This window comes from Protopterus annectens, chromosome 1.part2 (genome assembly GCF_019279795.1).
Source record: "Protopterus annectens isolate FY-2018-M chromosome 1.part2, PAN1.0, whole genome shotgun sequence".
In the NCBI taxonomy this organism is placed as follows: domain Eukaryota; kingdom Metazoa; phylum Chordata; order Ceratodontiformes; family Protopteridae; genus Protopterus; species Protopterus annectens.
Genome location: NC_056727.1, coordinates 111,063,478 through 111,080,661, shown reverse-complemented (window position 1 = coordinate 111,080,661; position 17,184 = coordinate 111,063,478). Strand labels below are relative to the sequence as shown.

General features: G+C 40.8%; 1 protein-coding gene across 1 annotated transcript in view; it reads right to left on the bottom strand.

The window, feature by feature from the left end:
• The window catches only part of ACYP2 (acylphosphatase 2), a 314,111-nt gene extending 297,485 nt beyond the window's left edge, over positions 1-16,626 (bottom strand). Inside the window, exon 1 of the mRNA XM_044060241.1 lies at positions 16,403-16,626. Coding sequence (XP_043916176.1) covers positions 16,403-16,523 — 121 coding nt within the window. The 5' untranslated portion in view covers positions 16,524-16,626. The remainder of the gene's footprint in view (positions 1-16,402) is intronic.
• Between the last annotated feature and the right edge of the window lie 558 nt (positions 16,627-17,184).

Below are 17,184 nucleotides of genomic sequence, written 5' to 3'. Positions count from 1 at the left end.
TACTATTAATGTGTCTTTTTTTATGATGCAGACCCATTGGTAGTCCTGTTCTTTCCAGCCCCTTCCAGTTCAAGATACACTGCAGACATTTGGAGATCATGAAGGGCCAGCAGAATGGAAGTGACCCCAGATGAATAACTAGTGCACTCAATAAGTGGGATAAACAAACTACTACTAGGGCATCTTTCTGCTGCTCTTATGTGAAATGTACTCTAGACAAAGGTCCTCTGTGTTTATTTTATTTATTTATTTTATTTTACATTTGTTGACCGGGCTAGTCCAACTGGATATATGTCCATTTTCAGTAGAGGCCCGGGAAGAAAAGCTCCACAAAACACAATATAATTTATACTGTGACATTTACAAATGCAGCTACATTTACAGATATTTTGCCATTCATTACATTTCAATGCATTTCTGTAAACAGAATCATGGTACATTTCAGCTATGGTTAGCCATTCAAAGATAACTCTAATAACATTTTTTTTAAATATAGAAGCACTCTCTCTTTAAAGTTAACAGAAAAGTAACTAACCTATACAGGTATGGTGATTAGTACCCAGAGAAAATTGAGGTAGTCAGTCAGAGTTAGCACAAGGGCATAACCACTGTGATTTAAGGTATGGTTTCAGTTTGCTTTTAAATAGTGTTGTTGAGGAAATGAAAGTTAGGTCACAGGTTTACATCTGACACCCAAGAAGCCTATTTTTCAGTCATGGTTGATATATACATAGGGCAGACTGATATGATTTCTTCAACCCACTGATCTTGACTAAGGGGTTCTTATCTGGCCACAATAGGCCAGATATAGTTTATAACTTTTTTTCATCCCACCATTAATGAAGTCAGCCTTCTCTCATGCCAGCTCACTATAGTCCCATCCTAGCAGATTTCCAAGTCCATACCAAGACACCTCCTGCACACTAAGACTCCACTTCCATGTCAGGCTATACAGTCAACACCTGCTGATAACAACTACTGCCTCTGCTTTGTCCGATATTCAGTGCAGATGGGGGGGAGGGGTGTCATAAAGATTAAGGGATTTGCCTAACAAATACAAGGCACAGTCTTTAATTCTTACCTTTGAGGGAAAAGGACTAGGCTTAAAACGCCCCACAAAGGCTCAAAAGGCTTTCAAACTGGACTCCCATTTCAGTCTATTGTTCGGGTCCATCTGTGCTCCACACCTTTCACCATAGCTGCTACGCTAACCTGCCCACCCTAAAGGAAGACACAAAAAAAAAAAAAAAAAAAAAAAAAAAGGCTTTCAACTGGACTCCCATTTCAGTCTGTATGTGCATACATTTGAATTGGAAACTTGTGTTATTTGCTATCGATTCATGGTGCACACAGTTGCAGCTTACAATAGCTGCTTTTTGTCTGTCGCCTGGCTAGCCGTCCACTGCCCCGTTCAATAGCAACTGAAAGCAAAAAGAAAGATCACTCCCTCTACTTTTCTTTCTTATACTTTAACCTAGTTTTATAACTTTAAATTAGCCTAACGTTATAACTTTTTTCTATTTTTTTTCTTATACGTTAACCACTTTAATGTAACCTAACTTTATATCTTAGCTACTAGGTGGAGCTACACACCCTCTCATTCATGACTTTGTAACGATATTATAACTCCTGGTCCCCTGTAAGTTTTTACTGATAGAATCAGATATTACAGTGTGCTTTAACCTTCTTTTTTGAATTTAGCTCTATCCCCATATCAGAAACTGCAGAAACTCACAACCTTTTTATTTTCTGAGCTGAGCTTACCTCTGAGTAGGCCAATAATCTACATATTTCCCCAGCAACTGTGTGGCTGATTTTCTCACATTTCTTCCTCACTCCCCTTTTTGGCTCTACCCGCTCTGTTTGCTCTGCGGGCTCACTCCACCCCGCTACCTTGCCCCCAAATTCCACCCACCCCACTATCTGTACATTTATACATCCCTTGACTCCTCCCCACCCCACTCCACTCCACTCACAATAAACCTAAAAATAAACACCAGCCACATATAAATCTTAACATCACCCAACAAACTACCACCCCTCCTACAATGCTCCACATATCATCACTCCCTATAACTCCATTTACCGTACTACTCTCTCTCTCCTGTCTTACCTATCTCACACATTTTACCAACCCTTACCATAACTCACTACTAACTCTGAAGTCCCTTCCCACATAATCAACCTGCACAATTTCTCCCAACTCAGGCCAAATAAAGATGGCACTGCTGGAACCATCATTGACTGGATACTAACAACTCACCCAAATGTTATCACCAAAGTCAGAATAATACCAGATCCTCTCAGCGATCACTTACCAGCCTTCGGTGACCGGCTCCCATCTCCACTACAAAAACATCACTACTACATCCAAACTCACAACCTCTCCTCTTTCAACCCTCTAACTTTCTCAGAATACCTAAAGCATACTGACTGGTCCCCTTTAAAAACCCTTCCTCTAGATAATGTTGTATCCTACTTTAACCACTCATTCCTAATCCTCCTCAACCAGCAAGCCCCCCCCCCACCGAACCAAATGCATCAAAACCAACCCCTGCCCATGGTTATCAAAGGAAACTAAACTAGCCATTCACCAAAGGGATAAAAAATGGAAACAATATCAAAAACAAAAAAACCTACACCCTCCTAGAGTTTAAGCAACTTTGAAACTCCACAAAAAAACGAATAACTAAATACCGTAAAGCCGACTACTCCAAATTCCAGTAAATGCACTCAACAAATACCAAAACATTCTGGGACTCCATTTCGTCCATTCTGCATCCTGGCAATAAAGAAAACCCCTGTCCAAACCCCAACCTCTCTGACCTTGAGTCACCCAGTTCAACTCATTCTTCATAGACTGTATAGCTAAACTATCTACCTCCTTCCCACGCCCCTCCTCCAGCTCCAGCCCCTCCTGCCCCAACCAGCACCCCAATCACTTACCTTCCTCCACACCCTTCTGCCTTTCTCACATTCCCACAAGCACTATAAAAATACTTCTCCTCAAACTCAAACCCTGTCACAATGCACCTGACAATCTTCCACCTACCTTCCTCAAACAATTTGCAGACAGCATTGCCTATCCCATCTCTATTCTTATAAATAGATCCATACAAGAATCATATGTCCCTTCTATCTGGCTCCACGCTTACATCATCCCCGCTCCACAAAGGTGGCAAAAATACTGACACCACTAACTTCAGGACTATTGCCATCCTTTCCCCCCTTTCTAAAATACTAGAGAAAACTATCCAAGCATAACTGATGGCACACCTATCCCTAAACAATCTCCTCTCTCCCTACTCAACACGGCTTCTGCCCTGGCCACAGTACCACAACTGCCCTTCTTTCCTTTCTTGAAACCATCAACCTTGAACGAGACTCTGCAAATTTGTATCAACACTATTCTTAGACCTGTCATAGGCCTATGACACCATCTCCCACACCCTACTCATATCCCAACTCTCCACCCTACATCTCTCTCCCACCACCATAGCCTGGTTGTCCAGCTACCTGTCCAACCGCCAACAAGCTGTCCCACAGGAGTATAACAAGGTTCAATTCTTAGCCCTTTTCTCTTTAACCTATTCTTTAACAACTTTCACCACTCCATTCCAGAATCATCTGTTATCCAATATGCAGATGACTCTACTACCATGTGCTCAGCCTTCTTCCCCTCTGAGCTCCTAGCAAAAAACAAATTAGCTTTCTCCAAAACAGAAACCTGGATGCAATCCAACCATCTGTCTCTAAATGCAAATAAAACCAAACTAATGATTTTTTCCCCTACCAAAAACTCCATTATTGACAAAACCTCATTCACCGTACAAAGCCAAAACAACACCCCCTTTGAAATCGTTCCCAACACCAAACATCTCAGCACCATCATTGATGAAGAACTAAAATTTGATACCCACATCCACTCCGCAATCAAGAAAACCCACCAAAAGATAAATCTCCTCTAGCGGCACAACTGCTTCCTCAGACCCTCTACCAGTCAAACCGCTGCATCCACCTTCCTGCTCCCCTCCCTTATGTATGGTGCCCCTCTTTTCACCAATCTCCATCTTGGCCTATGACCCAAACTCAAATCCTGCTACCACAAGATCTGCAAATTTGCGAACAATTCAAAAAACTCATCCCACTACTGCCACTCCCTCCTCTCCCTCAATTGGCTTGATCTACCCAACTACCTCAGTTACCTACAACTCACCATTGCCCACAAGCTCATCTTTAAACCTGCCAACTGCCAAACTCTCGCTACATCCTTAAAAGCCTATATACCCAACCGCTCACTCAGATCCAAAACCCTAAATCTCCTTCAGTTCCACAAACCAGCATGGCCTCCTGGCCAACTAGTACTGTCCTACTCCTTAGCTAAACAGTGGAACTCTCTTCCCCCCCTCACAACCTACCAAACCATACAAATTTCAAATCTCAGCTATTCTCTCATCTGTCTTCCAAATGGGAATGCCCATGTCATGCTCCAACATAAACCCATCTCAACTCCCTCTCTCTCTCTACCTTGCATTGAAATTAGCACCAACTACTATTACTATTGCTTCATCTCAACCAAAAATAATCTCTCCCCTACCAGGGATTGATTTTCTCTCTACTATTCTTTCCTATACAAATATACGGGTACGTTCTCCATGCATAATGTTCACCTAACCTACTAAGGGCCAGAAGCTATATGTTTAAATGTTAACTTACTAAGAGCTTATGACAAAATGTTTATTTTTTTTTGTAAATGTTTAAATTAACTAGTCCTGCTAAGGGCTAATAACTGTATGTTTAAAATGTTAACTTACTAAGATCTTATGACAAAATGTTTATTTTTCTGTAAGTGTTTAAATTTTCTGCATGAACTATGTATTTCTTTTGTAACATGTGACATGTAACTTGCAATATCCTGGAGCTTTTCTCCCCGGGCCTCCACTGAAAACAGGCTCGTCATGGCCCAGTGGACTTTCACGGTCATCAAACTTAAATAAATAAAGGCAACTAGCCTGGTAGTTACCTATAAGACAGAACCCTAACTAAAGAAATGCAGCTATTTTAGATCCAAACCATCTGGTTCCCATGACAAAGTATCTGATCAAATAACAGGACACATAGATTTTTTGCTTTTCTACAGGACAAAACAAATTTTCTTATCACTGCTTGGAAACAAAAACAATAAGCACACTATTCTCAGTACAGAATTTGTCTAGATTATACAGGAATTTGGTTTTGTTTGGATAGCTATCTCTGTTAGCCACCAGAAAGACCATTCCTTAGATCTCGTGTTCTAGCTTGATGCGGTTACCACAAAAGTGGTCCTGGAGACTTTTTCCTTGGTCTGACCACTGAAACCATTTCACTGTAGGACTTCCACTAGTTACAGCTCCCATACCTTGAGCTGATACGGGTCTATATTATATCATCGAACGCTTAAAAAAGCGAACGCTGATTGATCGACCTAATTTAAGCGAAAGCTTACAATCTCGAACTGTCAGATCAGCCATTTTTTTCCCAGGGAAAAAAATCGCTGATCTAAAACACATACACACAACACAAGCACACCAAACAAACAGAAATCCACACACATACACCTAAAATCTGATACCTAACCCTACACTAAACTATGCACACACCACTAACTACCCACTTACCTTAACCCAAACCCTAACCCTAAGGTCCATCACTATCGCACACTCACCTCACCCGCTCCCTAACCCTAACTCACTTAAATCCGCCCTAACCCTCATGTCCACTCAATCGCACACACACCTAACCCGAGCCCTAACCCTAACTCACCTAAATCACCCTAACACTCACATCCATACAATCGTACACTTACCTGAATCCGACCGGTAACTTTCCACCATAACACTGAAAATACCGAAGCAACAGAAACGGACAACCAAATTCTTTCCCTAGGAAAAAATTTGAGTTTCTGCTGCTTCGATGCGAAAATAAGTTTGATCAATCAGCGTTCGCTTTTTTAAGCGTTCGAGGATATAATATAGACCCGCTGATGCAGTACAAGGAGTTGTATAACATGTTTTGCAGTACCCTTAAATCCAGAGTAGAACACACCCTTCTGGGCTGTATATATTGATGAAATGTTTTCCTTGACCTTCCCTGCAACTGTGGCTACTTTGGCTTCAGCTCTGAGATCTTTATTTCCTCATCTTCCCCACAGTGTGCATCTTACTACCTAACTCAGAAACTTCATTTCTATTAGCTCAAGTTTCCTCAACTGGATTTCTTTCACTGCCCATGCTTCTGTACCATATAGCAGTACTGGTCACACCACTAGTTTGTACCCCTTACTTTTCAGCTTTTTGGCAATTTCTGTCACACTCTCCTCCAGCTATCTGCAGCACCTCTGATTCTAACTTTGACCTTCTCATTCAGATTTTTTCTCTCCTCAATCATCCATCCTTGGTATATGAAACTGTTATCCTGTTCTATTGTTTTTCCTTTTATCTCATTTTTGTTTTTCAATTTCTTTTGATTTTCCCCATTTGCTACAAAAACTGTCTTGTCTGTACTCAGTTTCATCCCGTATGCGCTCAGTTTTATATTCCAGTTCTTTATCATTTAAAGCTCCTGTTCAGAGTCTGCTTGTAGTGTCACATCACACATATACAGCAGCAGCTTTGCTGATTCATCCTTCTGATATCTTTGCTAATAAAGTCCATCATCAGTGGCTCAGAGCTCAAACTGGATACATATTCATTCCCACAGGCAGTCCCTCTCTGAGTCTGAACATTGCTTGCACGTGTGTCATTGGGTCCTTGTATATAGCCTACACTAGTTCTAACAATGTTTTCGGACTCTGAACCACTGCATGACTGCCCAAATCAGCTTTCTTGGGAACCTGTCATATGCTTTCTCCAAGTCTGGGAATGCCAAGTTGGGCTCTTATTTGTGTATATATAGCCTGAATTACTGTTATTCACTCATGGCCCCCCCTGACCCTTATCAATCTGGACCACGTGTAACACTAAGTCAGTCTTGTTTATAGTAGTTAATGATCTCTTAGTGGCAAGATTTCAGTGGGTCCATTTTATCTTGGTCCCCTTTGACTTCTAGGCAGCAACTGATACTTGATCAACTGCTTGTATCCTCACGGTGACCTTACTGCTACATCCTTGAATGGCTTAACACTTACCTGTCTGAAAGCTCACAAAAGGTTTTCTCTGAGAATGATTCTTCTTCAGAGCACCATCTGCAATGTGGGGTTCTTCAGGGCTCAGTCTTGGCTCTATTCCATTCATGGTGTATATGCTTCCACTTAGGAAGATCGTTAGGAGGAGGGGATTACAATATATAGTGATTCCACTTCCTTCCCCAAGGAACACATGCCTGTTGTTTACAACACTGAGAACCATCTGGATGCCGTCTTTATTTTTTGCTTCCTTTCCCTGGACCTAGCCTGAAGACTCATCTATCTTCACCCATTCAGCACAGTCATTCTGGTGGAAGGGGAGCTGAGGTATTCCTGGGCAAAGCAAGAGCCATATGGCCCATTTGTTCCTGCCTGTGAATCCCTATCAGTTCTCCATTCCTCAGTAAGAGTTAGAGGTAGGGTGCAGTCCAGCTTGCTGGTCTTAGGGGGTGACCTAGCCTCTCCCGTGGGAAGCACCCCCCTCAGCAACTCCTCTGAGCCTAGAATCACTGCTTACCAAGACGAAGCGTGCCTCCACACAAAAATTTTCCTTCAGCTGCATAGTGCAAACATGTTAATTGCAGCATGGACTCAGTGGACTGTTTTGAAGTTCAGTAGGTTAACACTTACTGCTCCTGCAAGGTATCAACTATGAGGCAAGCTGGAGCCTCTCTTGTCTCCCCCTAGGATGGGTGGGCTGGTAACAGCCACTCATTTCCGTCCTTACTGGCCAGCTTCTAAGGGCACCCAAGATGATTACCAAACTCAGGTCATCTCTTTCAGGCAGTCAAGGCTCCAGACTGTTGCCACACATTAAATGATTCTCTATTAATGTATGTATAGTTTGTTACTTTATTTTAACTGTTATCCCATCTTATTTTAATTGTACTGGATCCCTGTACATCACCACCCCGTGCTCTATCCCTCTCTCCATTCCCTATCCATTGCTGCTTCTCTCAGACTTTGGAATCTAACTGCCTATGTTACAGGTATCACTCTGCTTTCTCCAGACTGCTTTGTGTCCTTCCTACTGCCTACCTCCCTTCCACCCACCATCTATGTAGTTAAGCAGCTTACACCTTTCTCTGCCTGCTTTTTCCTCCCACCATTATTCTTTACCTCCTGCCATATGACTTTTCGCCTTGATTACCTCACTACTTTAGCTCTAACAGACATTACTCCCTTCCCAGAGTTATTCTACAAAGTCTTCCCTGTTGTTCTTTATCTCTCAAGCTTCCTTACAACTCACCTGATTGTTTTTAATTTTCTTCTTAAGCTCGCTACCCCAACTGAGTCCTACTTAAAAAACTAAAATCAACAACCCTAGCCACAGACAAACTTCCAGCAGAATTTCTGCAAATTACTGCCGACTCAGTAGCCTATCCTTTAACCATCCTTATCAATAGATCTTTGTCCAAAAATAAAGTCCATGAAATCTGGAAAATCTCCCACATAATATCCCTACACAAGGGCGGTAATTCTACATAACTAATTATTCTTCTATAGCCATACTATCCTGTCTATTCAAGGTCCTAGAATGATGTGTTCATAAACAAATTACAGATCACTTACACACACGCAAACTCTTATAAAACACTCACCACGTCTTTCGTCCCTCTCATAGCACCACTACTGCCTTAATGTCCTTCACCAATACAGTAATCCACCACAGAAACAATGGGAAATTCATATCAGTCATCTTTCTCAACCTTTCCAAGGCCTTTGACATAGTCGCATACAGTAAACTTATACAAATTCTTTCTGAGTTTAATATCAGTCAACCCTCTATCACTTGGTTCCAAAGCTATTTATTAGGTTGCCAGCAGGCTGTCCAATGGCAGAACAACCTCTCCCCTCTTCTTCCAGTGACAATAAGAGTTCCTCAAGCTCCATTCTAGGACCCCTCCTCTTCTCAGTTTTTACTCACAATCTCCATTCTTCCTCTCTTCACTCATCCAATATCCAATACGCAGACAAATCTACCGTACTCTGTGCTACCTCCTCTCTACAGGAACTCCATTCAATCACACAAGGTTCCTTTCTCTCAGTAGAAACATGTCTCACTAGCTCCAAGCTAATTCTAAAACCTAACAAAACAAAACTTCTACTGTTTAACCCAACAAAATCCACCACAGCTAGCCCCTCCTTTAATATTATGTCCAGAAATAAAACCATAATTTCTCCTGTTACTTACACTAAACTTCTAGGGGTGGAAATCGATTGTAATGTGAAATTTAACATCCATATCTCACAAACCATAAATAAAATGCATAAGAAATTGGGCATTCTATACAGAAATAAACATTTCCTCACTAAACAGGCTAAATCCACCATTGCACTTACCCATCTCATATCTACACTCCTATATGCCTCCCCAATACTGTATTGGCCAAACTCAACTCTTGCTACAATACAATAGGCAGGTTTGCCATAGACTCTCCTTTCAGGATGCATCACTGTTCAGCTCTTAACCAGTTTAATTGGCTTGAACTACCCCAACTCCTCCTCTATAACCAATTCATCTTTGCCACAAAATTCTTTACCAAGCTGACAAAAACCCCACCCTCCAAAATCTGATACTTCCACAATCAAATAATAGAACACTCCACTCTAGTAATAGATTACTACTACTGATAACTAAAGCCAATAACTCAGTTTGTGAATCTCTCTTCTCCAACTTCATATCTAAAAAATGGGACACTCTCCCCACAATATAGTATCTCGATCTTCCTTAACAAAGTTTAAACATATGCTAAAACCTCATATGGCAAATACTTGGCTATGTTCCTGTTCCAGACCTGGTTATTTCATCCTCAATATATAAAGCCTTTAACCCACTCATACCAGTTATATTACCAAACTAATTACCTCTGTTAGCTGTATTCTGAGAGTCTGATTCTCAACTACGTGCTCCCTCTGTAATACTACATATCAACATGACTGTGAAGTTCCAATGTATAGTAACTCTCAAACCTACATCTAATATGTAACACTACAACAAGTCTTGTATCACACTCACCATGGTTAACTCTATGGATGCTATTAAGGCACCTCAGACCACAAATTACCTAGCTTATAAATCGCATTTTTGTATATATTGCATCCTGTATCTGTCATCAACTGTAACTTCTGTCATACTTTCTGTGTCGCAATATTGTATACTGTATGTTATATGCTGTTTTGCTTATTTTGCTTAATATGATAGTCAGAACTTTGTTTAATTTGCTTAATTTAACATTCAACATTTTTTCTTCAAACTGTAATTTGAATTGCAATTTGTATTCGTTTCTTGTACTTATATGTGGAGTTGTCAGCTGTTGTTAAAAAAAAAAAAAAAGAAAAAAAAAGAAATCGTAATATAATTTTCAGAATACAGCTTGGATCAAGCACCTTACTCCATCTTGTAAACTCATTACTGTTTGCTCATGCCCTTGACTCAGTGTGCTTTGAATACTGCAGTGTCTTTCACCTAGTACTTCCTAACACAAATATCATCTTCATTGGATGCAGCACTCCACCGCTAGAATTCTGATGTGATCTTATGTCCACATTGCAGCAGTTCTGTTGTGTGTGAACTGGCAATGGTTGCATCAAGGTCACAGTACAAAGTATTCCTATGAATATACCAAGCTCTATGTGATTTACATCCTAGTTTCACTCTCCATTTGGCTGGCAAGGACAGCTAGAAATTCTCAGGATCATAGTTGTTGACCTTCCATGTCCGAAATGAACATTGCCTTTCATATACTGGAACAAATGGGCAAAACGTGGAACACTAACAACTTCAGGTGGAAGCTTATAGCAATACTAAACCCCCTCAACTAGACAGAAATTCCTAGAACTATGCAATAGAGTCAAAAAGCTAATAAAACAGGACAAATTCCAATACTACCAGTCTGCCCTAGACTTCTCCCAATACAACCCCAAACAATTCTGGTCCTCCATAAACTCCATCCTCCACCCAGGTAAAGTCAGTACCCCTCCTCCTAACATCCCTCACTCCGAAAATATTGCTACCTCATTCAACACACACTTCACACAAATCATACTATCACTAGCTAAACAACACACACACCCACCCCTCCAACCCACACCTTCAATTAGTAATCTCCACACTGTCTTCTACTTTTCTCCTGTTCCTACCTCCAACATAAAAAAACTCTTAACTAAACTTAAGCCCACCAAATTAGCAGCAGACAACCTCCCAAGTGAATACCTACAAATCACAGCTGATGCTCTAGCATACCCTCTATCCATCCTGATTAACCGATCTCTGTCAGAAAGTTATGTTCCCACACTATGGAAAGTATCACATATAATCCCCTCCAAAAAGGTGGCCCCTCCACAGAACTAATCAATTACTGCCCCATAGCTATTCTCTCTCCACTCTCCAAAATACTAGAGAGATGCATTCACTCTCAGGTCTCAGACTACCTCCTTACTAACAACCTCCTTTCCAATACTCAGCATGGTTTCTGACCAAAGCATAGCACCATCACTGCCTTACTCTCCTTTGCTAACACTATCCTTCAGCATAAAAACAATGGCTATTTCTCATCTGCTACTTTTTTAGACCTATCTAAAGCATTTGACATGGTCCCTCACAAACAAATCATCTCTGTCCTCAATAACCTATCCTTCTCTTAATCAGTCACCAACTGGTTTCAGAGTTACCTGTCTGACAGCCAACAATGCGTTGTATGGCAGAATGACATATCCCCCCAACTACCTGTCTCTATAGGGGTTCCCCAAGGATCCATCCTTGAAACCTTAACTATTCTCTATTTTCACCAATAATCTAGCCTCTGCCACCAAACATGGCACACTCATACAATACGCAGATGACTCAACCGCCATCTGCTCAGCCCAGCCCCTACCCAAACTGCAAAAAGTCACACAGGAAGCCTTTTCCTCTGTTGAAACTTGGTTATCCAATGCCCAATTAATACTCAACCCAAACAAAACTAAACTACTCATCTTCCAACCCACCAAACATACTCAAAACAACTCTCACTTTAACATCACAGCAAACGACAACACCACTATACACCAAACAGTACACACCAAATTGCTAGGAGTGGAAATAGACAATAAACTAAAATTTGACATTCACATATCCATGACAATAAAAAAAGTCCACAAAAAACTAGGAGCGTTATACAGAAATAAGCAACTTCTCACCAAAGCAGCAAAGATTTCAGTAGCAAATTCCCACCTTATCGCTACCCTACTTTATGCCTCTCCAATATACCAACCTAAGGCAATGCGATCTAAACAAGCTAGAGACCTGCTACAACAAAATCGCCAAATTCACCACTGTCTCTCACTTTCTGAATTGGGTAGCTTGAACTCGCTCACCTCCTTCAATGGTATCAACTCACACTCACCCACAAACTAGTAAACCATTCACTAAATGTCCCATCCCTGCAGAATCTACTGCAACCCTATCACACCACCAGACCACTAAGATCCAGCAACAAAAATCACCTGCAGGTCACTAAAGCCAATAACTCTGTTGAAGAAGCACTATTCTCTTGCACCATAGTCAAATTATGGAACTCCCTCCTACCCACAATTACCTCTGTACCATCATGTACCCACTTCAAAACTTTCTAAAAGCGCACCTAAAAACCTGCTGGCTATGCCCTTGCAACTCCCACTCTAATATCACCCACACCATCCACCCACTACCTTTTTTTCCACCCCACTAACTACCTTGATTATAGCAAGCTCAGATGCTCATAAGCCTAACTACTTATTATACAGCAGGAACTTCTTATTGTAACAATTGTTAATGTCTGTTAATTGCTATGTTGATCAAATTCTTAATTGCTATGTAAATCCAATGTAACTACTGTCTGTATATTTTAACTGTGGAGCTTTTCTCCCCGGGCCTCCGCTGAAAATGGACCTACGTCCAGTCGGACACTCCCGTTCAACAAATGTAAATAAATAGATAATTAAATACTAAAATGTCTTACTTTATACTTACAAAAAGTAATTTTGCTAAATTAATATTACTTAATGTTATATATCATTAGTATGTTTTAAAAAAATTCTTAATTGTCAGACCCCTTCAGTTTGGTACAGCATAGAACACGGAATTTGTAAAGTTCAAAATGAGGTACAGTTGAAAGGTATCCCCAGGACGAAGTTGAAGGCTTAAGGAAAGTGCTCACATTCTTAGCAGGATCTTCTCTTGTGGCAATCATTATCTTATCAGATTTGAAAATACACCTTTGTGCCCACTTTCTAAAGGTCCCTGAAAACATGCCTCTTTTGCAAGCCCTTCCTTCTCTTGGTGTTAATTTGGCTATTTAATTTTATACATTGCATATTGGTTTTACATTTGACTGCCTGTACACTACTTGGGCTCATCCTCTAAGTGTTAGTCTAATTCAACATCCTTCATGCTCAAGTATATGCAGTTGCGTTGCCCTCTAAAACTTAGTGACATAACAACTATGTTGGGGCTAAGCTTTGCTGCAGGGAATCTGTACTGGTGGTTCTTTATTCTTTGCTTCCTTTACTATCAGCACCCCAAACCAAAAGAAGTAGAAGGCCATCAAGCCAAAGCAGTGAGGTAACTAAAAATGAACTATACGCACTTATGATGTACCAAGTTTTCTGTTGACAAATACTAAGTTCACAAAATACCACACAATTCTGATTAAAGCTTAATATTACTGCAAAACATAGCTCTTGGCTTATTTTCTCAAGAATCAGGAGGAATAAAATAAAAATTATGGGGGACTAAGACCCAACAATCAGGAAAAGTTTGTAAATATTATTCTTAACTCATTCAAAAGTAGTAGAACAGCAGGTGTTTCACCCACGTTTTTTCTCAACAGTAAATATGAAATGTCTGGCATTATGACCGACTGTATGTAATCCTCACTAATTTACCAGAAGTAAATGGCAAAAAGCAGTAGACCCATAATGAGTGGTGTACCCCATGGATCGGTCTTGCGGCCTCTGTTGTTTGGGATATACTTTTCTGTGGTGCAGGCCAAAACCAGTAGGCTATGGCTGATCAAGTTTGCATTTGACTGCAAGCTGGGTGCTCTCATCAATTCCCTTAGTGATGTGGACATCCTCCAAGAGGGTCTCACCCAAGTAAATGACTGGTGCAAGAAACATGGCCTCAAACTCAATGCCAGAAATGCATCATCATCATCCCCTTTGTGGAGAGTGGCGTCCCCACAAATTTTCGCATTAATAACAAGGTCCTAAGCATGCAATCAGTTGTGAGGGACTAGGGCACCCAGGTTGATAGCAAACTGACTTTTGACCACCATATTACCTCCATTGTACAGAAAGCTTTCTACATGGTCCACCTCATTAGTAAGGATATCTCATCCAAGGACAAGATAGCCATAACATCCCTGTATTCTTCCTTTATAAGGCCTATTATTGAGTACAATGCCCCTTTCAGCATGTACCTCAAAAGCACAAGCAGCAGCTGGAGAGACCACAGAGGTTACTCACCTGGAGAATCCACGGCCTCAAACATCTACCCTACACAAACAGGCTAAAATCCCTCTCCCTCTACTCAGTATCATACAGACTCCTCAGAGGTGACTTCTGTCTGGCATACAAAGCAATCTCAGAACCCGCCTTGATGGGATTGCTGCATAACCACAAGTCAAGCTCCGCTGAAGTAACCCAAACACGTCACCTCAACCTGGTGTGTAACATCAATAGGACTTGGCAGGACAGACGTGTCCCACAGACTCCCCCTTCTGTGGAATAGACTCTCTCCACGTAAAGCAGAATACCTCATTAACCCTTTTTAAGTGCAACCTGGATAACTGGAAAATACACCCTAGGGATTCCACCTGTGTCCCTGCTGGATAGGAGCATCCATACCTGACAAGTGTACCTCATTACGAGGAATGTACCTAATTTGGGGTCTTAAAAAGTTTATGTTCCTTGAAGTTCCACATTGAAAGGGTCTGTCACACATTCAGTGTTAGGAATCTTTTAACTGATATCCATGGTAAATAGACATTAATCTTCTCAATTCATTAAAAAATCTTTTGTATAACCAAAGCCAGCATATTTTACCTACCTTATGACCTTCCTAGTTGAAGTTGTTAGTAAGCCGTTACTACAGGTTCCACATTGTGCCCATTTGTAGCACATAATGAGGACTAGTGCCCCTCATTTTGGAGATGGAAGGTTGAGAGCTATGGGGGCATAGGGTGCTGACTTGTCGGAACATGGGCTAAATCCTTGGCTAGGCTCATACCTCTCAAGTGTACCTCATTATGAGGAACATACCTCATTTGGGGTCTTAAAAAGTTCATGTTCCTCGAAGTTCCTTGAAGTTCCACATTGAAAGACTGTCACACATTCAGTGTTAGGAATTTTTTTAAGTGAAATGCATGGTAAATAGAAATTAATCATATTAATTCATTAAGCAATCTTCTTTATAAGTAAAACCAGCATATTTTAACCATCCTATGACCTTCCTAGTTGAAGTTGTTAGCAAGCCATTAGTATGTGTTCCACATTTTGCCCATTTGTTCCACATTATGAGAGCTAGTGTTCCTCATTCTGGAGATGGAAAGTTGAGAGCTATGGCTAGGCTTGTAAGGGCCCCAGGGCCAATAGCCTACTAACTTCCTATGATCCTATAAATAAGAACGAAAATCAAAGAAGGTCTGCAAAATCTGGCAGTCGATTGAGTTAGGTTTAGTCGTAGCACTTTAAATTCGTATTATGCTTTGTGTTATAAACCATACGAAGTTATGCAAACAACCGAGACTGCTGAACCTGCGAGATGCAGCTTCTCTATAGCACAAATTTAGCACATTTAAACTGTCTTGCATATCGTGGTGGCCTCGTGCTTAAAAGTTAGCCAAATGCTTTCTTCAATCGTGCACGAGGGCCGTGCGCTCGCTTGCAGAACGAAAACATCAGACATCGATCAAGAGCTCGTTCACCCTATTAATAGCTGAACTGACAGGTGCAACTGGGCACCTTGTTGAGAAAAGGGGCGGACTGGTTCTAGTACATGTGGTCAGCCCAGCAGAATTCTTTGTTAACGTATAAAACAAGTATTTTGTGTTTTTAGCTTCCGTGATGCAGGACAACGTGTTACATGAAGTTCTGTCGAGAAGTCACCCATTCAAAAAGTAATAAGGACTAAACTAACTGCAAAGTGTTTGCTATTTTTAGCAATCTAAGTGTATTGTATGAACTGGCAAAAGACAGACAAACGAATTCCATACTTACCCTGAACACGTCCAGAAATTTCGTAATCTACGGACTTCAGCCTATTTGAGAGCTTGGTTTCCGCGGACATTATCAAAAAGCTCAAATATATCACAATAAGAATGTTAAACACACCATGCATTGCAAGCCAGATTGCAAACAGCTAAGTGCTCCCTTTGCTGCACGCCTGAGTGACCAAACTCGAGAGCAAAAGTGGATGAGTGTGCAACGTTTGATTGGCTGGCCAACTGTTTCCAACAACTGTACATGCAGCTTAATGTTAGGGTTGTATCCCAGTTGGGCTCTGTATGTATATGGTTAACAGTGCAAAGCATTTTTGCTTGTAGGAAGTGCAGTGCCATCTTAAGTCAAATTTATTATACGCCGAAGGTGTACCCTTGCCAAACACGCAGGCCATCCAAACACCGTATCTTTCAATGTGCAGACACAGTCTATGAAAATTTGGCACAGCCAGCTAAAAATCGAGGCATCTAATTAGCATAATATTTGAATACTACTTAGCATTTAACTCTACCCCTTCCGTTAGGAATGTGGGATACTACTTGGAAACACGTTTAAAACAGAGTGAAAAAAATAATGGAAATATATATGCAGATTATCAAAAAGACAGTGAAAAAATGTAGGCTTTAATGAACTGTACTTCAAAATTCTGCCACACGATGCCATTTATTTTTGCTTAAGAATAAGGGAAGATGTGCGTTCTCTTTCTTTAAATTATTGTCACTAGTATGTCGATCATGTATTGTGGTTTTCTGTGTAGTAGACAACTTCAAAAATCACGT